The 21,855-nt window shown below is 51.2% G+C and overlaps 1 protein-coding gene across 32 annotated transcripts in view; it reads left to right on the top strand.

The window, feature by feature from the left end:
• Positions 1–21,855, top strand: part of NRXN2 (neurexin 2) — a 285,739-nt gene that overhangs the window by 115,592 nt on the left and 148,292 nt on the right. For 25 of the 32 annotated variants that reach the window (XM_033136171.1, XM_033136167.1, XM_033136162.1 and 22 more), the window contains 6 exons: positions 6,428–6,589; positions 8,082–8,520; positions 9,770–10,153; positions 11,454–11,657; positions 16,617–16,643; positions 21,189–21,308. In XM_033136171.1, coding sequence (XP_032992062.1) covers positions 6,428–6,589; positions 8,082–8,520; positions 9,770–10,153; positions 11,454–11,657; positions 16,617–16,643; positions 21,189–21,308 — 1,336 coding nt within the window. The remainder of the gene's footprint in view (positions 1–6,427; positions 6,590–8,081; positions 8,521–9,769; positions 10,154–11,453; positions 11,658–16,616; positions 16,644–21,188; positions 21,309–21,855) is intronic. The other 7 variants (XM_033136170.1, XM_033136168.1, XM_033136158.1 and 4 more) reach the window with 1 other exon arrangement.

Genomic DNA, 21,855 nt, shown 5'->3' with positions numbered 1-21,855 from the left:
TCCTGCTCATGTGTGGCTTCCCATAATGGGCATCTGGTTGTTCCCTGTGTGGAGAGAGTGCAGGGCTAGATGGGCCCCCTTTGGCCTGATCCAGCTGCTGCACGGCTTTTCTGATGTGGTTGTAAACCTTCTAAACACAAAGATTACCTCCTAATCAAGTTATGTAGCTCCAGAAGCATTCCTAGCAGACCAGGGTATTGTGGAGGGACATTAAGACTGCAGCTGTTAGGGTGAGCCAATTGTTCTTCTCTCTTTCACTTCATCAGGTTCCACATTTTTATTTATCTAAGCTGCTGTTACCTGAGAGATGGCGAGTCTGGAAATCTAAGCAAGTTCATATTGCACCAGTTCAGGCGGAATATAGAAAGCTGCTCTCCTGCCAGGTCTGTCTGGCCCAGTATTGTCTCTCTGCTCTCCATAATCTCAGGCAGAGAAGAGTTTTTCCTGCTTGGACCATACAGAGCAGGCGCTCTCCCACTGCCCTGTGGGTGAGAGGCAGCCTGCGGGTCTTTATTCTGCGCTGTCTTGATAACCTTTAATGTGGCTTACAGTTTGGCCAGCCCCTTCTGCCCTGCTCCATACATCATGGACTACTCAGCCAGTACATTTGCACCTGCCAAAACCTGAGCCATGATCCATTGCCTTTCCTGGCCTAGGAATGCTACCAACAGCCCATGTGACCTTTGCTTTGTGCAGAGACACAAGAACCAAATGGTACATTCATGAGCTAACCATTTCTGCAAGTGCTCTTTTGACACTCAGCCCTGTTGGATATTAGCAATAGCCTTCTTGATAATTTGGCCCAGGTAATCAATAGCAGAGCATCATTATGGATTGATCCATGTTGCAAACCAGTGCTTTCTGTAAGAAAGAATCAAGAGGCAGCGGCTGGGTTCACACTTCAAAATAATGGTGCTGGTGTATTTTGCCTGGTTGCCCACAAATCAACTCTTCACTGGTCCCAGCCAGAGAAACAAGGCAGGACATTTTAGTTCATCCTGGCTGCCCATGGTATCTGAACCCTGGAGATGCTGGCTTCTCCCTTACAAACCAGAACTTGCAGGCCAGCAACCAGCCACGGTTTAAGGATGGCTCGCAGTCCGGCTTCTTAGGGAGCAACAAGCCATGGTGACTCCAGGTTTGGGCGTCATGAGAAACCAAGGTTAATCAGTCTGTTTCTGGGATCAGAGTCATCAGGCATCATCTACAACAACCCATGATAAGCCATTTTGGCATTTTGTGACATGTGAATGTGGCCTCTTATCTTTCCAAGTCCCTCCTCACAGAAGAACCAAATGAACAGAACTTCTGTTTATCCTCATCAGATGTACTCAGGCAGAAGGTATAGATGCTTCTTGCTTACACCTTCCACAAGTTGTGGAAGGTTAAAGGCAGCCTTTGCTTTGCAGAAGAGAGCGCTGGAGACGCCAATAATCTATTGATTTACAAGTATGTGGGTGAAGCAGGTATTACGGATGTGGAATAGCAAGCAGGCAAGCAAGCAGTGTTTAGACCCTGATAGCACCCATAGTCCTATATCCCCCTCACCCCAACCCCAGCCACAGTATCAACTCTTCACTAGCCAAATCCAGCAGTCTTTCAGGCTTTGTCACAGCCTTCAACTGGCTGGGAGTGACAGGAGCTGTAGTCCAACAATATCTGGCGAAGGCTGCTTTGTCAGCTACACTCTAAGTGAGATGGACCTTGGGCTAGATCCAGAATGGAGAGGCAAGGCTTACTTCTTGTAATAACCAGCCTGCCCACTTCCCCTCCCCAGCGGAATGAAATTGCCTGATGCTTTCAAAGTTTCTTTGGGGGTTCATTAAGACTTAGAGGGTCCTTAGGGCAAATGCATTAGTGGGGGAAATCACTTGGGAACCCACCCAGTAATGTTTTCAGTTTCCTCAAAACCAAGCAAATAATAATGAAACACAGGAGAGGAAGCTACCTGCAGCTGAGCCCTCTGAGGAGGGAGAAGGAGGAGGAGGAGGCCGCAACCCACAATCCATTAACATTGCTGTGTATTTCCGTGGAATTTCAGCAAAGCTCCTAAATGGTTTGTGGTCTGCAGCCAAAGGAATAAAGCCAATCTCGTTACTATAAATAAAAAGGCAACAATTGCCACATAACAAACAAGAGGCAAGTTATCTCTCAGCTGTTTTCAGAGGGCCTCTTGTCTGAAAATTTCCCCAGAACGAAAGGGGCTTGCAAATGTGTCTAACTGGGATTTAGGCTCCTAAGAGTGGCTGCTTTTATTTGTTGCATTTATAAGTTGCTCTTCCTGGGAAGGACTCAAAAGCTGCTTCTGATTCCCAGGCGCTTTGTTGCAACTAAACATGCTTAGCTTTAGCAGTGAGTAAATAAATAACAGGCCTGTGGCATTGCCTTTGGACCTGTTCTCTGAGTAATGAGTAGGACTCAGAAATACATGTCATGAAGGTGATGAGCCTGGGCCCAGCACAGATATTGAGCCTCGGCACCTTTAAGCCAGGAACTCCTTGAGCTAGAGACCTCCAAACTGGGACCCTTGGAAGCAGCAACTCAGTCACATTGGCCTGAGTTATCAGCCTCCTTTACACCAGGGCATCATGCTTCCCATTGCCTGTGTACTACTCCAGGCAATGTACAAGGCAGGAGCCAGTGGAACGGCAATGGAACCCTAGGCTCCAGGCTGGAGGACTGCCCCTTTAAGACCCTCCTGCAAGAAGCTTAGGGTGGGGGGAGGCCTTAGCTGAGCACCAGACTGTAGCCCTCTTCAGTCCATGGGAATCCTGGAAATTACAAGCCGCTTAACTTGACATCTAGTCTGGTAATACTGGTAGAAGAACAAGCCTCGCTGAAGCAAAACCAGCATGGCGTATGCAAGGACAAGGCCTGTCTCACTAACCTATCGGAGTTACTTGAGAGTGTCAACTACCATACAGATAGAGGCTATGTAGTTGACATAGTGTGCCCGCAGTTTCAAAAGGCTTTCAACAAAGTAGCTTACCAAAGACTTCTGAGAAAGCTTAGCAGTCATGGAGCAAGAGGAGAGAGCCTCTTGTGGATCAAGAACTGGTTAAGCAACAGGAAACTGTTCCTGGAATATATAAACCAGGCACGTCCAACAGGTAGATCGTGATCTACCAGTAGATCACTGGACGTCTGTGGTAGATCACCGGTAGATCATTGGCCCCCCCCAAAGAAGCTGAACAACTGTGGCTCCCCTAAAAAAAGCTCACACATTTTACCTCCTCCTTGGAAAAACTCAACAACTTTGACCCGAACCCCCCCAAAATGGGTCTTCCTCCTTCCTAAAAAAAAAAAAAGCTCAACAACTTTGACCTGAACCCCCAAAAAGGGAGTAGATACTGCCAGTTTTTAACTCTGTGAGTAGATCGCTGTCTCTTGGGAGTTGGCCCCCCCCTGATTATAGACAATTCTCCAAATGGAGAGATATAGGGAGTACATGCACTTTTTATTAAGGGTGAGCTGTAAGGTGGACAAGCTTGTTGATTATAGTAAATTGTTCAGGGTTGTTGAAACAAAAAAAAAGGATTGTGAATAACTCCAAATGCAGTGTAAAGTGATGCATGTGAGGGCAAAAAGTCTTAATTTCACATACACACTCATGGGGTCTGAATTGGCCTTGACTGTCCAGGAACAAGACTGTTGAATTTGTGGATAGTTCAATGGAGATGTCAACCCAGTGTGAGGCAGCTGTGAAAAAGGCAAATTCCATGCTAGGGATCATTAGGGATGGAACTGAAAATAAAACTGCCGATGTCATCATGCTGTTACACAAATTATGGTGCAGCCACATCTGGAGTACTGTGACATTTCTGGTCACCGCTCCTCAAAAAGGATATTGTTGAGTTGGAAAAAAAGGTTCAGAAAAGGGCAACTAAAATTATGAAGGGGACTGATGAGGAAAGACTGTAGCATTTGGAGCTTTTTAGTTTAGGGGTACAGCAAGTGAGAAACCTGAGTTAGGGCAGGGTTTGGAGCAGTTCCAGCCCTCTGTTTAGGTCAGCTTTTGTTCAAGGCAGGTGTTCAGCAACAAGTAGGGGGCTGCAACAAAACATTACAGTGCTCCTGTTGAGGGTCCCAGCTAGCCCACCAAGACCTTCTTCCGTGGCACTCCATTCAATTCCTCAATTCAGTAAACTGCTTTGAGGGTTGTTGGTGTTGTTCCAACTTATTTATGCACAAAAAGTGTATAAATTTTACAACCAACTTGATTGTAAAACAAACAAACAAACAAACAAACAAACAAACCTCAAAGCAGTTTACTACAAGCGCCACAATAATGGGACACACCCACAAAACCCAGGATACATTTGATATAACAAGTTGGAGGATTTTAGCAGGAAGTTACAGGATATGTTTTGATGGGAAGATGAGGAAGTGTGGCCACCCCAAAACTTTTTCAGGCCCAAATGGCATTGAAAGCAGGATCACGTATCATCACCCCAATACCATCACAAACACAAATGAGGAATGCACACACAAAAAAGGACTTCTGGAGGGGGCCACAGAGCATCTGCTTGGCACGCAGAAGGTCCCGGGTTCAAGTCCCAGCAGCAGGTGCAGTTAAGGCTGGCAAGAAAGACTACCTGCCTGCAACCTTGGAGAATCATTGCTGCCATTGTGGTGTGTAGACAATGCTGAGCTAGATGAACCACGGGTCTGACAGATAAGGTAGCATCCTGCATAAGGAAGACCCTTGACTTTTTCCATTGGCCCTGAATGTGTGTTCAACAGCAGATGGGATTCCCATAAGCCACTGGGGTGTTTTTAATGTATTATTTATTATATATAGGTATTCTGTCATTTCTTTAAGGAGCCGGAAATGGTGCACATAGTTCTCCCCCACCCTGTTTTACCCTCACAACAACCCTGTGAGGTAGCTTAGGCTGAGAGATGGTGGCTGGTCCAAGGTGACCCAGTGAGCTCCATGACCGAGTAGGGATTTGCACCCTGGCCTTGCAGGTCCTAGTCCAAAGCTGCAACCCAGACACCACACCAGCTGTGGCTGCAGCTGCATAGTGCTGTGGCTGTTGTTGGGGATGAAGGTCCTTGCTCCTTGTTCATGGCCAGGCTGATGCCCCAAAGGAAGGTCAGCAGGACACACACAACAGTCTTGGGAGCAGTTCAGGGTGTGATGGGAGGGTATAGGCAGATGTTGCCACGCCTGTGACTGAGGAACCCCCTAAACCAGTGGTTTCCAACCCGTGTGCCATGCCACCCTGTGGGTGCCTGGAATGATAGTCAAGGGTGCCTCGGGCAATGCTTGCTTCTGACCTTCTTTCCTTTTCCTCCCTCCCTCTGATGCCCTCTTGCTTCTGCCTCCCAAAGGCTTGCACAGCTGTTTGTTGCAGCAGCCCTGGCTACAAGCTCCCCAGGTGAATGGTGCCTCTGGGGCTGGGCAGGGGGTGCTTCTCAGGCCCCTGTGGGGCAGCTCAGAGACCAGGGGTGGCAACAGCAGCTTCCTGGAGGACTCCCAAGGAGAGGGGAGAGGAAATGAGGCTGAGGGAACACCCCACAAGGGAGGGTGTTCAAAAAGGGGTGAGAAGCTGCCAGCTCTGCAGGCAGGGGTGACATAACTGGGCTCCTGAGCTCCACAGGGGTGCTGCAGAAAGAATGTAGTTGGTCAAGGGAGCCATGGACTCAAAAAGGTTGAGAACCTCTGCCCTAAACAACTGCAAATGGCTTCACTGGGGTCCAGACTGCACTTCCAAATCAGTTTTTGAGCCACTTCTCCAAGCAAGAGGCTGTGAGGAACCAAGAAAGACCCAGAAATCTGTAGCAGCTCATTCTTGGCAGAATTGCAAAGCAACAGTTCTTCAAGGAGAGCCGCTCAATCGACCTTCAGAACTAGTTTAAATTGCAACTTGCTTCACACTCTCTTCCTTCAAAAAATGCCCCATGTGATTCTTTTCTTCTCCCAGGTAACTCTGGAGTCCTTTCCTGAACAGCCAGCTGAAACGGGTGCTCCCTGGTTAGCAGAACCGCCATGGCACTGGGTGGTGGCACGATGATTGGGGCAAGAGGGGGAGGGACTACGCAGCCAAAACATGGACTCAGAAGCTGCCATCAATTGACTCAACAGGGGGCAAAGCACCAGTGGCTGCAAGACTGCCCCTGCCCTGTCCCCAACTGGACCATCAAACCTTGTGCAGATTCTTCTCCCCTTTCACCCTTCTGCCTGCCTCACTCCTCCTCCTCCTCCTCCCCCCTCTGTTCCCACCCTCCATCAGAACGAAAGTGCGGCATTTCTCCAGAAAGACAATCAGACATAAAAATGAGTCAGCAGCCCCTCTTCTCCCCTGCCCCGCCAAGTCTCCCCTCTTCTCCCCGCCAGATCCCTCGTTGGTTAACACTCTGTTGTCTCCTTGTCTCCCCAACCCCGACCCCTCCCCCCAACCCCTGCGCTCACGACGGACAGGTGACCATCTCTGTGGATGGGATCCTCACCACCACCGGCTACACCCAGGAAGACTACACCATGCTGGGCTCGGACGACTTTTTCTACATTGGGGGGAGCCCCAATACGGCCGACCTGCCCGGGTCCCCCGTCAGCAACAATTTCATGGGATGTCTCAAGGATGTGAGTCGTGGGGTGGGGTTGGGACTGGTGGGTTGGGTTGGGGTGGCTCAGGGTTGGAGGGTTAATCCCCATTGAGCGTGTGTAGGTTACTTTTGACGTAATGAGCCTCCTTGCTGGGAACTGACACAAGCTGCCTTTCCATCTTGGGGACCCTCAGAGAGGATGTGGTGGGGACCTTGGGAAGAGGGGGAAAGGATTGAAGGCCTCTGTGTGCCCCTTGGTCTCTTGCACAGGTGAAAAGTTGATGGTGTAAGAGCCTTTGGCCCTTAAACATTGGTGGACTCCAGCTCCTAACAGCGGCAGCAGCATCCCTGGCCATTGGCCATATGGCCAGGACAGATGGGAACTGGAATCCAACAGCACCAGGAGGGCCCCTTTAGGTTTCCCACTGCTGGCCTAGGGAACAGCGCGCCTCCTGGGACTGCAAATGAAATACTGTGCTGTCACATCTTACGCACATTTAACTTGGGTGATTTCAATCATCGTGTGTGTGTGCGTGTGTGTGTGTACTCAGGGCTTATCCACATTTACCTTTTGCCCCGTGCTTTCCAGGCACAGGTCCACGCTTTGAAACTCTGTGACCAAGTGCTCATTATTTAGCCTCAGAGCTTCCCCCACAAAACCTGCTCTTTAAAGCTGAAGCACAATAAACAGCCATTTGGGTTTTCCATGGATTGCCATTTGCTCTGATGCAGTGATAAAGAGCAGGTTTGTGCAGGGAAAGCGCCAGAGGAATAATTAAAAAAGAGCGCTCAGCCATGGAGCACAGACTTGTGTCTGGAAAGCACGGAGGAAAGATAAGTGTGGACCAACCCTCATATTCTCAGTGGAGAGGGTCTTCCTTCTCTTCAGAAGCTGTGGGATTGCATTATGGCTTCAGTCGCTCCACAAGATGCTCATGGTAGCGGACAGAATCCCCTCTCTCCCCTTCTATGTTCACATCAACCCTGTGAGGTAGCTGTGGCTGACAGGAAGAATCACTGGCCCAAGGTAAAACCCAGTGTGCTTGGGGACCTGAGCCCGGCTGGGTTTTCCCCAGTCTGACCCTATACCAAGGGTCAAAGTGATCTGCCTGGTCAACCCTCCTGAGAGCAGGGGGAGCACATTTCAAAGTGGCGGAACTACAGCCCTCTAGGTTGCCTTCTCAAAGGCTTTGCCATCAGCTGTTCTGCATTGTTCTAAAGTATGTGTGACTATTCATTATTCATTGTTAAATTCCCCATTGTTTAAAGTTAGGGTTAAAAAAAATATTCATGGTCAAATTTGAGGGGCACACAAAGAACCTTTGGCATTACGGAACCACAGCACTTCACAGGTCATGTCGAACAAATCCACAGGCAACATTCCCTGGTTGCTCCCCATCTTCCTTCCCTCCTCACCTCTCTGTCTCTCTCTGTCAAATCCCAAGATGGTGGAGAGCTGGCTCATGTCAAGGTGTGACGAAGCTCACCATGTCCTGTTGACCCCGCCTGCTTCTCCCGTCCCTTTGCAGGTTGTCTATAAGAACAATGACTTCAAGCTGGAGCTGTCTCGCTTGGCCAAGGAAGGGGACCCCAAGATGAAGATCAATGGGGACCTGGTCTTCCGCTGCGAGAACGTGGCAGCCCTCGACCCGGTCACCTTTGAGTCCCCCGAGGCCTACATCTCACTGCCCAAGTGGAACACCAAGAAGACAGGCTCCATCTCCTTTGACTTCCGCACCACGGAGCCAAACGGGCTGCTGCTCTTCAGCCACGGCCGGCTGCAGCCGCCCAAGGAGGGCCGCTCCGAGCGCCTGCACAAGGCTGACTACTTTGCCATGGAGCTCCTCGACGGCTACCTCTACCTGCTGCTGGACATGGGCTCAGGGGGCATCAAGATGCGGGCCAGCAGCAAGAAGGTGAATGACGGCGAGTGGTGCCATGTGGACTTCCAGCGCGACGGGCGCAAGGGTGAGTAGGCTCGGGTGCCACCTCGGGTGCCGGGGGGGGTGCTTGTGCCTGATCTTGGTCCTGCTCAATTTGGAGCCGGGTGAGTTCATCAGAAGGGGCCGGCTACCAGATGTGAGCATAGGGGGCCCATCTGGTCCAACACCCTCTTTCTCACACCAGCTGCCCAGGTGCTTCTTCTGGGAAGCCCCCAAGGAGGACCTGAGAGCCACAGCACCCCATTACTAGCAGCGGCTGATCTTCCAAGGCACCTTGCCACCTCTGACCCGCATAGGCTGCCTGTGACTCCTTGGCCACTGGAGTGTCATACAGCGGTGGCTGCTTGCCAGCAACAATCGCCCTTCCCTCATTGGCATATAAAGTGGGAGGGGAGTTATGCACAGGGTCAGAGAAAGCAGCATTGGCCAGAGGGTTGGGGGGCAACACTTCCCTTTGCTGCAGCACAGTGATTGTCAGGGATGCCTTCTTATTGCTGGGAACCTACAAGAAAGAGAATCTTGTAGGAAGAGAGAAGCCCTTTTTGGAATATCTGGGGGGAAAACAAATAGATGAAATTGCGAGCAAGATTTGAAATATGAGCAGTGGTGGAAAATTGATAATATATGAAACCGAAGAATGTGTCTTAGGTGAAAAGTTTATTAGAATGCAGTATGTAAATGGCATGGGATTAAGAACAGCACTCAGGGAAAGATGGGAAGTCAAAGTTTAAAGAGAAATGTATGACAAATTTGGAATCTGGAATATATATGTAGAGATTTAAAAGTTTAATAAAATAAAAGGAAGAGAGAAGCCAGTGGGAAGCAAGGGAGGCAAAACTGAGGGGGGGCGGCCCACTGGGAGAAAGTGAGTTCAACGGGAGAGCAGGATCTAATGATGAACTAAGCCCCAGCCTTCCTTTTGCAAGGGACCCCCCAAGCTTCCTCTCAAGGAAAAAGAGGGGTCAGGGGGAACTAAAGCCACCCATGGGTTGCTTCCTGCTGGCCCCTCTTATTTAGGCTGGATTTCTTACCCTTTCCTTGATGCATTGGGGTGGTGGGGAGGTGTAGGCGGGCAGCAGGCAGACTTGGCAGGGGGGCACCAACCTGCTGCTTTTCATAGCATAATGAGAGGGCTGTCCCCATAGTTTTTCTGACTGGGGTAAACTATTGGGTCATGCAGCCCCAGAGGAAGAGAGATGCAAGTGTCAGTTTGGGGGGGGCAGTCAATGAGCCAGACTTTGTGGGGTGACCTCTCCTGCTTTCTCTCCTTACAGGCTCCATCTCCGTGAACAGCCGAAGCACACCCTTTCTGGCCAGCGGGGAGAGTGAGATCCTGGACCTGGATAGTGAAATGTACCTCGGGGGGCTTCCTGAGAACCGCCTGGACCTCATCCTGCCCCCTGAGGTGTGGACAGCCTTCTTGAACTATGGCTACGTGGGCTGTGTGAGGGACCTCTTCATTGACGGGAAGAGCCGTGACGTGCGGCGCCTAGCTGAGGTGCAGAGCGTAGCTGGCGTCTCCAGCTTCTGCTCCCGAGAGACCCTCAAGCAGTGCAGCAGCTCCCCGTGCCGCAACGGAGGCCTCTGCCGGGAGGGCTGGAACCGCTTCATCTGCGACTGCGTGGGCACCGGCTACCTGGGCCGGCTGTGCGAAAGAGGTGAGGGGGTCCAGGGCCCAGAGGAGGCAGAAGGAGTGCCAGAACCAGCTGGGCTTCCTTTTGCTGAGCTTCAGCACGAGCCTAAATCTTTGACCCTGTGCAAGAGGGGTGAAGGGAGGCCATGCTTGCCCAGAGTTGGCCAAAACACCCGGAGGGCACCAGGTGGGCAAAGCCTGGCCCAAGCAGTAACCGGAGCCTCTTTCAGACAACCTGTTCGTTGAGCATTCATCCTGTTTGAACAGAGGTTACATAATGTTGCCTGAAGTCATCCCCTGACTTCCAGGTCATTTCCTCACCACTTTTCATACCGCAACATTCCTCTTGGTTTTGTTGCCCGAGGGGTCTGCCCCTTCCACTTTCATGGTGCAACCTGAATTGGTCCATGTGCAAACCACTCATCAAACTGCAAAACTGGAAAGGTCTCTGAGTGGCTGGGGGGCTTGTAAAGAATTCTTAACCAGTGGGTTGTTGTTGTTGTTGTTGTTATTTAATGCTGCCATTCTGAAACAAGCAGCATTTTTGATGCTTCACACTTGGCCCTGGCATGACATGAAAAGGGCACTTTCCTCCATATGTGCCGGAGAAATCGTGGTGCATTTTTTCAGGGGATGCTCCTTCTTGCCATCTGCCTTTTTAAAAGAACCACCCATGTGAAAAATGACCGATCTGCAGGGGGACCTGCGAGAAAATGTTGCATTGCAGAGGAGTGTGTGCCCCTCTTCAGGCTTCCAGCCAGCCAGCTATGCTCTCTTCCAGAATATTCCAAACTGCCCCCCATGCCACCTTTGGTTTTCTAGGCTCCTGCCCCATAAATTGCAATTCAGCGTTCTCTGCACACAGAGTATGCGCTGTCCTCACTGGGCTATTTTGAGGGCTCTGAATATTTCCTTCCCTCCCCAAAGATTTTATTGTCTTCTTCTTGGGGTTCCTCCAAGCCTGCTCCCCCTTGTGCATCCCTTGCTTTGCAGGCAAAGAGCCCCTGGTTCAGTCCCTGGCTGAATCTCCCATTGTATAAGAATCAGGGGTGATCAGGTGACGGGGTGGGCGGGCTCTTCAGCAGAGCCCAGGGGGTTGCCTGTGTGGCACCTTCTATGGGCTACAGCTACCATCATCTCTGGCCATTGGCATGATGGCTGCTGAGGCTACTGGGAGTTGTAGTCTGAGAGTCTCTGGAGGGCAGCATGTCAGCTCCCCCTGGAGTGGGTGAGGTGGACATGTAGCCTGTTCCTAATCACTCTTCCCTTTCTTGGCTCCTCTCCCCCCTCCCTTCTCTCTCTGCGTCTCTCCTCCCCACCAACAGAGGCCACAGTGCTGAGCTATGACGGGAGCATGTACATGAAGATCATGCTGCCTACGGTCATGCACACCGAGGCTGAAGATGTCTCCCTCCGCTTCATGTCGCAGCGAGCCTACGGTTTCATGATGGCCACCACCTCCAAGGAGTCGGCCGACACTCTCCGCCTGGAGCTCGATGGGGGCCAGATGAAGCTCACGGTCAACCTAGGTAACCAGCTGGCCAGAACCCGGCAGGATCTGACCCAGAGAGCCCCCTGAGGCAGTGCTGGGGTGCAGGCAGCACCTTGGAGGGTGGTCAGACGCAGCAACGGCGCTCTGGTGGGGGCTGGCTGGCTCCATTACACGTGTTTCCACAGGGGGTCCTTCTCAGGGAGGAATCCGTGTGCAATTGAAATGCAAAATCCATATGGCTTTTGGGAACTCTCGCATTGTGCTGGAGCAAAATGTGAAACTCTTTCATTTGGCTACCAATTTCTCATCGTTCATATGCCTTTCACACAGACAGGCACACGCCAGGGGTAGTCAGCTGAGCTACACCTGAGTAAATTTGTATAGTTATCCCTCTGTGGTGAAAGATCCATCAAACGCAACAGGCATTTCTCAAAAACCTCCCTCTGACCAATCTGTGCTGAGCAGGCTAGCCTAGACTTCACCAACCAGGTGTCCTCTAGAAGTTCTGCTCCACGATGTCCATCAACCCCCGTCCTGCTGGCTGGTCTCATGGGAGTTACAGTCTGAAACATCGGAAGGCAGAAAGTTGGGGAAGGCTGGGTTCCCATAGAGATACTAGCAGAACCTGTCCCAAAGAGTGGCTTTGCCCATTCACCCAACCTCTTCCTGAGGGTGAACCAGGCAGAGGGAGGTTGTGCTATACTTGATGGGGATGTCCACAACGTTGTGGGTGACGCCTGCGAAAACAAGGCTGCCTATCATGGATTTTTGTCTGGGCTGCACAGCAAAGATTATTTAGAAGGGTGTGTTTCAAGGCTGTCTAGCGTTTGATGGGCATCATGGACTATAAAACTGTGCAGCTTTACTGAGGAGTGGCCATACCAACCCTGGTGGGCTTTACTTTCTTCATTGGGGCTCCCTGAGTGCCTGTCTCCATAGGCATACAACTGCAGCTTTAAATGTAGAATTGGTAGCCAGAAATGAAATACAGTGGTATCTTGGTTGTCGAAATTAATCCGTTCCGGGAGCCCATTCGACTCCCAGAACCATTTGAAAACCAAAGTGCAGCTTCCGATTGGCTGCAGGAGCTTCCTGCACTCAATTGGAAGCTGCGTCACGTTCGGCTTCCAAAAAACGTTAGCAAACTGGAACACTTACTTCCGGGTTTGCGGTGTTCGGGAGCCAGTTCGTTCAGGAGCCAAGCCATTGGGCAACCAAGGTATCACTGTACATTAGCTCATCTTCACGGGCGCTCAGCTGCAGCTGCATGCAGATTTCTCACACACAATTGTGTGGATTTTGCATTCCAAAACACAGGTTTTTTTTTTTTCACCCACAGCTTATTTCTCCACAGAGGGTGAGGCGAAGGTGGGGATGTTACATGGAAGCCAAGCCTGGGGCTTTTTCTCTGTTTCTCCCCTTTTGTTGCTGGGTCTTTGGAAAGATGGCCCTTCCCAGCCTGGGGAGAAGAGGAAGATGGGCCCCCTCCTTTTCCCTGGAGCAGCCTTGGAGGACCAGAGATGGTGGTGAGGCTGGTCCTCTTAGTTGAAACCAGGACCTGCTTTCCTTGTCTGACTTAGCCAGCCATGGAGACTGAGAGGGGCAGGAGCTTTCCTTCCTCCCTCGTGCCTGCCCCACTTTGTCCTCTTTGGTGTCCAGGTGAAAAATGGGGGGGAGAAGAAAGCCCCATGCTTCTTTCTAAAGACCCAAGCACAGTAATTCTCTCCTCCCTGCCCACCTTGGTTTTCAACCCTTCATTGAGACATAAATGGCCAGCCCAGAGCAAACAGCCATGGTGACCAAAGGCCCCACAAATGCCCCCCTTCCCCTCCAACATGACCCTCTTCCCACCTTCCATGCATGCCCCCAACTGCTTACCTGGTGCCCACTCCTCTCTTTGTTCCCTGGGCCTCCCTTCCCTTTATCCCTCCTCCTGCCTGGGGTGTGTGTGGGGGGGGGTTGCTTTTGTTCCATGAAATTTACCCACCGCCCATGAGAGGGGTTTTTGGTCCTGTGACTGTTTGCATCCACTGTTCTGTTGCGGTTGACGACGCACGCCAAGCCCAGCTGTGCAGGCTGTGGGAATGGGGACTCCCCACCCACATGCCCCCCACTAGGAGGAGAGCCCCTCTCCCCAAACTGGCAGACATGCCCTGGAGTCTGCAGAGACTCAGGAGCACAAGGGTAACCCTCTGCCCCCACCAAAAAGACACTTCCCCTCACAGGGCTCCCCCACCTACCTCTCCCTGAGGCACTGATCCATGAAGGGTGCTCTGGCGATTCTTGGGGAGGAGGGCAGTGCTGCTAGCCCCGCCCTCAGCACCGAGAGCAGGGCAGCACCTGCGCCATGACCCTGCTGTCCAGGAATTGCAAGGCACACCCTTCCCCCAGTCAGAACAACACTGGGAGCTGCTCCCCTTGCTTCTGGAGGTCCCGAGAGGGTCTGTCTCCAAGAGGAGCTGGTGATGGTGCCGGGGGCAATACCTGTCTGGGTGTCATTGTGCTGGGAAGTACCTTTGGGGAAAGGGGAGAGGAGGAGGGAGGCACTGCCACTCTGGGGTCAGCCCTTCCCCTCCCTCTCAGTCAACAGCTTCAGGCTTGAGAGGAAGGAAGGGCTGCCCTACTTCCTACTGCACAGCTGGTCTTTACAAGGTTGCCACTTGCCAGCACTGAGGAGGAATCCCAAAGGGCAAGCAGGGGAGGCTGGGAAGGAGCCATAGGTGGACAGGATGGGCAACTGAGAAGCAAAAAATGGAAGCACAAGAGTCTATGCACAAACCAGCCCTTTCCCCTTTCTGAGCGCTGTGGGTAGCAAAAGGCACTGAGGCCTGTTGGCAGTGTGGGTGGGGGGCAGGACACCAGCTGCATGCTGGGGAGGTGTTTGTTAATGGCTGTTGGTGGGGAAGCCCCAGGACCAGGCATGTGGATAAAGGTCCACAATTCAGTGAATGTCATCAGTCCCAGGCCACAAATAGTGGGTGGTGATACTCAGCTCAGTTCTGTTCAACTTAGTTACGTTCATTGCTCTGAGTAAAACTTAGTTGAATACCACCTAGTGTCCAGAAACTCAGAGATAACTCCCCTCTCCTCTTGCTCACAATTGTCTGATACAGACAATACAGTCCCAGGGGGCCAAACAGCCCTGTGATGTGGATTCTGGCCTCCTTTTCATAGGAGCTTCAGGTTGCTGGTGTGGTTTCAGTCGGACAAAAATCTGGCTGCTAGTGCCACTGCCCCATCTTCCCCACTAAGATGTATATAATATTTACCCAAGAAGTCTGTGGTTCATTAGCTATGATGATGATGATTGATTATTGATCAAATTTATATACCACTCATCAAGAGACCACAGGGTGGCTTACAAAAAAAGTGAAATACATATTTTCTTTTATTTAGTTAGTTCAGGCTTCCTCTACCTCGGCCCTCCAGATTTTTTTGGCTTACAACTCCCATGATCCCTAGATAGCAGGACCAGTGGTCAAGGATGATGGGAATTGCAGTCTCAAAACATCTGGAGGGCCGAGGTTGAGGAAGCCTGAGTTAGTTCATAAAATTTATATACCACTTAATTGTAGAAAAAAAACCATCATAGTGGTAATAAAAGTGAAAGAAAACAAAATATAACACACACACCCCGGTAATGTTTCTTGCATTGCAGGGATTGGACTTGTTGACCTTTTGGGTCCCTTCCAACTCCACAATTCTAGGGTTAAGTTTCAAGTTTTATTTTTTAACCAAAATAATTATATCTCATTATACAGGCGAGTTTAAAACAACAAACAAACACCTGTTAGATCCTGTTTCTACTTGGGAGTTAGCAGTGGTCCCTGACTGAAGACAGCAGCATCTTAAAAATAAATGAAAATAGATAAATAAAAGGGATTGTTCACGGATCTCCTGGATCCCATATTGTTCGGTTCTAAGATTTTAAACAAGATTTTTTTAAAAACCCTAAAGTGGTTCTAATACAAGGCAATCTTCTGCCTTGAGAAATGAAGCAAATATTGCAAAGATGGGTTGGGTGGCCGTCAGACCAAGCAGCAGGCAGGCTCCGTGGTTTGAAGCCCAAATGTGACTCAGTAGCAGACCTTGGGGTGGGGTGCAGACCACAGAATGAAAGAGGAGGGGCCAGACTCATATTTAACATGCGCACACCAGCCCCGGAGGTGCCAGGTGCAGGAGAACTGCAGATAATAAAAACTTAAAAGAGGCTCAGGTGATTTGTAGACCACCCTCACCTGGGCTACAGAACTGTCAACTGAAAAATGTGGGGGGGAGGCCTCCCAGATCACAGGTGGAGAACTTTTCTAGCCCGAGGGCCACTTTCCCTTGTACTTGACATCCCGGGGGCCGCATCCCAGTGGTGGGCAAGAGGCAAAAAAAAGTGGGCAGGGCCACAGATGTTACTCTTACCTTGGTGGAGTAGGTTATATTTCAGCTGTGCAAACAGGGGAGGCTTCTCCATCCTTGCAAGCAGGAGGCAGGATCACAGCCATGCAAAAGCACTTTGAAGCAGGCAGTGGCCTGGAGGAGCCCGGAGGGCTGAGGAGAAAGGCTTGGAGGACAAGGTCTGAGGTTCCCCTCCTCTCCTGTGGATCAAGGCATTGTAGGGAATGGGGGCCAGGGCCTCCAACCCAGGCCTCCCACTCGGAAAAACTACCCCCCGGAGAACGACCAGCGACTGGTTTGTGCATAGACAGGAAGACCCAGGTATATTTGCAACTGCATCCTGATGGTGCTGGTGGAGGAGATGGTGGTGGGGTGTGTGGAATAGGAAGGCAGCATTGGGCCTGATCAGGAGGACAGGCAGACCCACCCAGCCCCCCCAGCCCCCCAGTGCAGAGGCAAGTGTCCTCCTTGTCGTGCGTTTGTCCCCAGATGGTGGGCTGAATTGGTTTTCTTTTTTGGGTGTTTGGTTGCAGACGTTACCTTGACGGATATAAAACTGTCTCGTTCTCTTCTCTCTCCCCACCCCCACCCCGGCCCCCCGTCTCAGACTGTGTCAGGATAGGCTGTAACCCCAGTAAGTTGCCATATATATATATATTTCTTTTTTCCCTATTTTTTTTATTTCTTCGACTCATTCTTTTTATTCCTGCAGTTTCTGTTTTATTTTGCTTTTCTAAAGGAAAAAGGTGGTCGTGGTGGTAGGTTGTGTGTATGTGTGTGTGTGTGTGAGAGAGAGAGAGCGAACAGGAACACAGGCGTGCCCCAAAGGGTTCTCTCCTCAGTCCCCAGGACAGAACAAGCCCATGTAACTTCTTCCTTCTTGTAGATGCTAAGGATGAGCATCTGCTTAAGCCTGTAGGAGTTGGTCATTAGCAGAAGCCAAATGTGCTCATGTTCCCCTTCCTCTATGGTCGCTTCACGTAGGGATGAGCCCACCTACCCCAATACCTTCTCCCCTCTGTAACATGCAACAATAGCCCCTTCCTCCCCTCTGATGAGTATCAGAGGATCTGCTGACAGCCAGGACGCCTGGGTTCTCTTAACCACACCTTTGGAGGTGAGTGGCACTGAGTTTTCACCCCATACCTCAGTTTCCTCTTTTTGTGGGAGGGTGAGTTTTCCCCCCTAATGCCATTCCTGGAACTTTTGAGAGAATTTCCTGTGGAAGAAATGTACCTGGGATTTGGGGCAGTGGTCAGATTACATGGAGGATGGGGGAGGAGGGGGCATTCCATTTTTGGATGTCTCTGTTTACCTACAGGGTGGTGTGATTTTCCTAAAACCAAAGGCAATCATCAAAGAGTGGGAACTTGTGGATTTCATTAATTCTCCCCTCTTTCTCCCGTAATTTGAGGACTGGTTTGAGGAGAAAGAGTTCAGCATGGCTGAGGGGGAGGCAGGGACTTTGCAGGGCAGTGAAAATTTACAGAAACAAAAGCGGAGTCGATAAGTTGCTGCTGGAAAAGGAGGCATGCAGGGACCCCCAGAGTAATATCTCCTGCACGCTTCAGGTAATGGGAAGAAGCCCCCAGGCGCTCCCAGTTTAGCAGACCAGCTTTTTCTGGCCCGGTTCATGACAGCTATGTAGTGGTGCTAAAGGGGTGTGTCTCAATCTGAGAAGCGATCAGTTCTGGGGAAGGGGGTTGGGCCAAGGGGGAGGGATTCCCTTTGCACCCCCAGCGCTCCACACAGGCAGCTGAGGAAAGACAGGCATGGACGCTCACCTGCTGTTTGTGCAACTCTTGTTTCCAAACACTTTTAACTGCTCACAGTGCAGAACGATGATTTTGCAACTTGGAAATCTCCCTCCATTCTACATTTTGTGCAGCATTGGAGGAGGGGAGATGGGTCATTGGGGCAAAAGGGTGTCACAAATCAGCAGCCCCCTGGAACTGGGCAAGGGCTCTGGTGGGGATCCAAATGAAAGGGACAAAATCAGTCCCTCCATATCTGCTCTGTATCACTTGTCAGCTGGTCCAGTCTAATCATAATCTTCACGAAGCACACACTTTTAAATGCACTTTGATAGTCAAGAGCTGTCCTGGGACAACTGGAGGGGTGGGGGATGCCACAGTCGGTGCAGGCCTTAATGCAGGAGGTCCTGGGATTCACAACAACCAAATTCCAAGCTCCGGGACTCGTGAGGGGCTGGACGTTGCAGGGCAGTGAAAATTTGCAGAATCCCCCCCCCTCACAACAACCTTGTGAGGAGACAGTGGCAGACCCAAGGTCACCCAGTGAGTTTTATAGCTGAGTGGGGATTTGAACTCTGTTCATCCAGGCCCAAGCCCAACGCTCTACCCACTATGGCACACTGTCTCTCATACCACACTGGCTCCTTGTCTTGCTTCCTCTGACAACTTCCAGGATCGTGACTCAGAGGTGGGCGAGTTTCTGGGCCTGCGGATTTTCAGGGCTACCGCATAAATCAATCCAGGCTTCCAGTTTGCAAAGGAGGGCTGGAAATGAGAGAGGGAAAGGAAACTGAGGCATACGGAAGTGGGGAGGAGGGTTCAGTAAGAGGGCAGGTGATCCTTGTGTTTATTTTTTGAAATGGGTCCATCTGCAGGTGCCAACAGCAATGCATCTAAATTTGTGTTGTCTACATAAGCAGAAACAAAATACTTTTTAAAGCAGCGTTTTTTAAAAAAAGGCTGGGAAGAGAACCCAGGCAACCTGAACCTCAGCCTCTCCCCTCTCCATTTGGAGAAAAGTCTTTCATCTTTGTGCCCGGAACAAACACAATGGAACTATGGATGAGCCAAATTTGGGGGAGGGGGCTAATGGGGGTAAAAATCACTGCTCATGTCCAGAGGTGCTCATTAATTGCTCCTTCACACAGCCTCAAGCTCTGGCATGGGAACAGACCACAGGCCTAAGCCTCTTGATTCCTCGCTGGAGTCAAGGACCACAGAACCACCCCCCCCCTCTGGTTCCTTCTGAGAGCTGAGGAGAGAAGTTGAGGATCCTGGGTGACTGCAGCATTCACAAGGGCTGGTCTAGTGGCCTGAGGGGGGGGGGGACGGACAATTTTGTATTGCTTTGGTGTTTATGGCTTGGAGAAGAAGAGATGTGTGTACAATCTGTGCAGGGGAAGGAAAGGGTTAATTAACTGCACCCAGGAAACACTGCAATCCTGGGGGTTGGTAGAGGGTTTCCTTCACAGGAGAGCTCCGAGGAACTGGGATATTTGAGGTCAGGAGAGCTAAGATGACCCCCGCTTCATAGCCAGCATAGAATTGTCTTGGAGCAGGTGGGGTTGGGTGGGGGTCCGCTTGGCCCACTGCTCCATGCCTTAAAGGTTCGGAGCCTGGAATGTTATTTGCATGTATTAACATGCACACTGCAAAAGTGTCTGCATGTATAAACATATGCAGATGAAAAACACCAGAGTCAACTCCAGCAGTCTGGAGGGGAAGCAGTTTGGGTGGGTTGGAGAGTGGTCTGGGAGGTGCTGTTCCTGAATCCCTCCAAGAGGTGGCAGCACCCAAGAGGTCTCTGGTTTCCTTTCAGTACCTGAGAGCTTCACAGGCCTTCCCTGGTTGCTGCAGTACTCATCTTCTTCCACTTGATGGCAGCATGAGCTCTTAGAAGCTGCTGCTGCTGTAGCTGGATTAGCCACCAGGTGGCAGCACCCGCTGGCAGCGCTCACTTTGGCCAACAGGTGGTGTCCATGACCAGGTAAAACAGAGAGGCAGTGGAAAGAGGCAGCCCTGGGGGTCTTTTAGTCCTTGCAAGGCTCCACTGTTTGTGTTTGTTCTTAAGCTCCTGGGCGGAGGGAGTTTGCTTCTGCCTCTCTGCAATTAATAATGGCTTGCAGAGCAGCCTTATCAGTTTGAGGAGGAACAATGCAGGCTGGGACAACCATGAAAGGTGCACAGCCACTGAGGCTTCAGCTGTTTGCCAGGGCGGCATGCTTGCCTTAGAGGGTGGACGTTGTGCCTCTGAGTGAGTTCCTGTAGCATAAGCTTGGCAGTCAGGAGGTCCTGGGATTAAGCCCTCTCTCCTTGTCCCAGAATCAGTCCTTTGGTCTTCTCATGGCAGGAAGTGGCCTTCTGCTGTTGGTCAACATGCCAACACAGCTGGGATGCGCAGAATCTTCTGGCAGATTTCTGGATGATTTACAACAGGTCACTGACTCCAAAATATTTTACAATAGCAAGACCAGCAAAAAAACCTCACACTCCACTGGTTCAGTTCTGGTTTGGAAAATGAATCTCCCGGCTCAGAGAAGCCCCTCGCTTCTGACTGTTTCTCTTGTGTGCCTTGGCCTGGTTGGAAGGACTTGGGGTGCAAGTGAAAAATGAGGTAGATCCAGCAAGCCTGACATCTGCTCCCTGTTTTACAAGCTGGCAGCAGCCGTCCAGGTTTCAGACTGTGGTCTTCCCTAGCTGCATCTAGAGATGCCAGTTATTGAACCCCGGATCCTTTGTGTGCAGAGCAGGTGCTCTACTGTGGAGCTGTGTCACCTCCGCTTAAAATAAAGATTCTGGTCCTCATCATTCAGAATAAAGGGATGGAGGAAGCTGTCTTAAAAGTGAGCTGGTCTATCTTGCTCTGTATTGTGTGCACTCATGGTAGCAGTGGCTCTCCAGAGTTTCAGATTCGGGGCTCTTTCCCTGCTCTACCTGGTGATGCCAGCAGGGGTTGTTGAACTTGGGGATTGAGCCCTGGTCCTTTGCTCAGACTCTCACGTCAAAAGACACCTGGGTGTGATTATTCCCCTTCTACACACCTGGAACTTACATGCTGCCCATGGATTCCAAGAAGGGCACCCCAGGCAGTGAAGATGGACCCTGTTCTATGGGTCTGGCTGCCTTCTGACCCTCTCAGCTTCCCTCTACCTGGGATAGGATGGAGGCCCTGTGGGATGTGCGTTTCTGGAATGGCGACCGAGTGTGTGAGACAGGAAAGTTGCAGCCAAGCAAATGGCTGGGTTGTGTGCTGGGAGTGTGCATGTGGCTGCAAGGGTGAGAAGATACGGTGAACTGGGGTGTGTGTCTTTAATTATTGGGCTGGGTCCCTGTGCGAGGCTTTGAGGGGTTCACCTCTGCAGGGGTGGGGCTGTTACTCACGCAGCGGGCCTGCCCTGACTGCCACCCTGCCTGCCCCATTGCAGGTAAAGGCCCCGAGACCCTTTTTGCCGGTCACAAACTCAACGACAATGAGTGGCACACGGTCCGCGTGCTCCGGCGCGGAAAGAACCTGCAGCTCTCTGTGGACAACGTCACTGTGGAAGGTAAGCCGAGGAAGGCCGCCGGTCCCAGATAAGGGGCTTCAGCACTCGGGGAGAAAGAAGGCAGTCCTTGAGACTGTGAAGAGCCAGCGTCCTGGCATCATTGCAGGCGGGTGTGTTCTCCCGCACACTCCAAGCAGTTTTTCCAGTATTGTTGTTATCAGTTCTCTATTTCCACCACCAGGTGGCACTGAGTGACTTTGGGAGCAGCTGGCTAGGAGGGACCATGCCTGAGTTTGACCACTAGGGGGCGCATTGGGCAAGTGATCCAGATTAGGGGCTGCCAATGTTGACACAGAGAGAGGGACTGCTAGCAGTATCTGAGTGGGCAGGTATGGACTGGGAGTGTATGGAGGGGCTGTGGGGAACCCATAGCAAGGAGCAGGAACCTTGCCAGCCTTCAAAGGGCAGGGTTCCAGGCCTGGCTAAGTATCCCCTTGGAGGGGCAGAGAGCCACTGAGTGTATGGTGGGGAGCAACTGCTCCCTTCTCTCCTTGGTCTAGTTCTCACCACTTGCCAATAGGAAAGGAGAGGCTCTTCCTTGCTTCAA

The sequence above is a fragment of the Lacerta agilis genome, chromosome 17 (assembly GCF_009819535.1).
Source record: "Lacerta agilis isolate rLacAgi1 chromosome 17, rLacAgi1.pri, whole genome shotgun sequence".
NCBI classification, from domain to species: domain Eukaryota; kingdom Metazoa; phylum Chordata; class Lepidosauria; order Squamata; family Lacertidae; genus Lacerta; species Lacerta agilis.
Note: the sequence above shows the minus strand (reverse complement) of the source record. Positions and strands in the feature narration are given on the sequence as shown.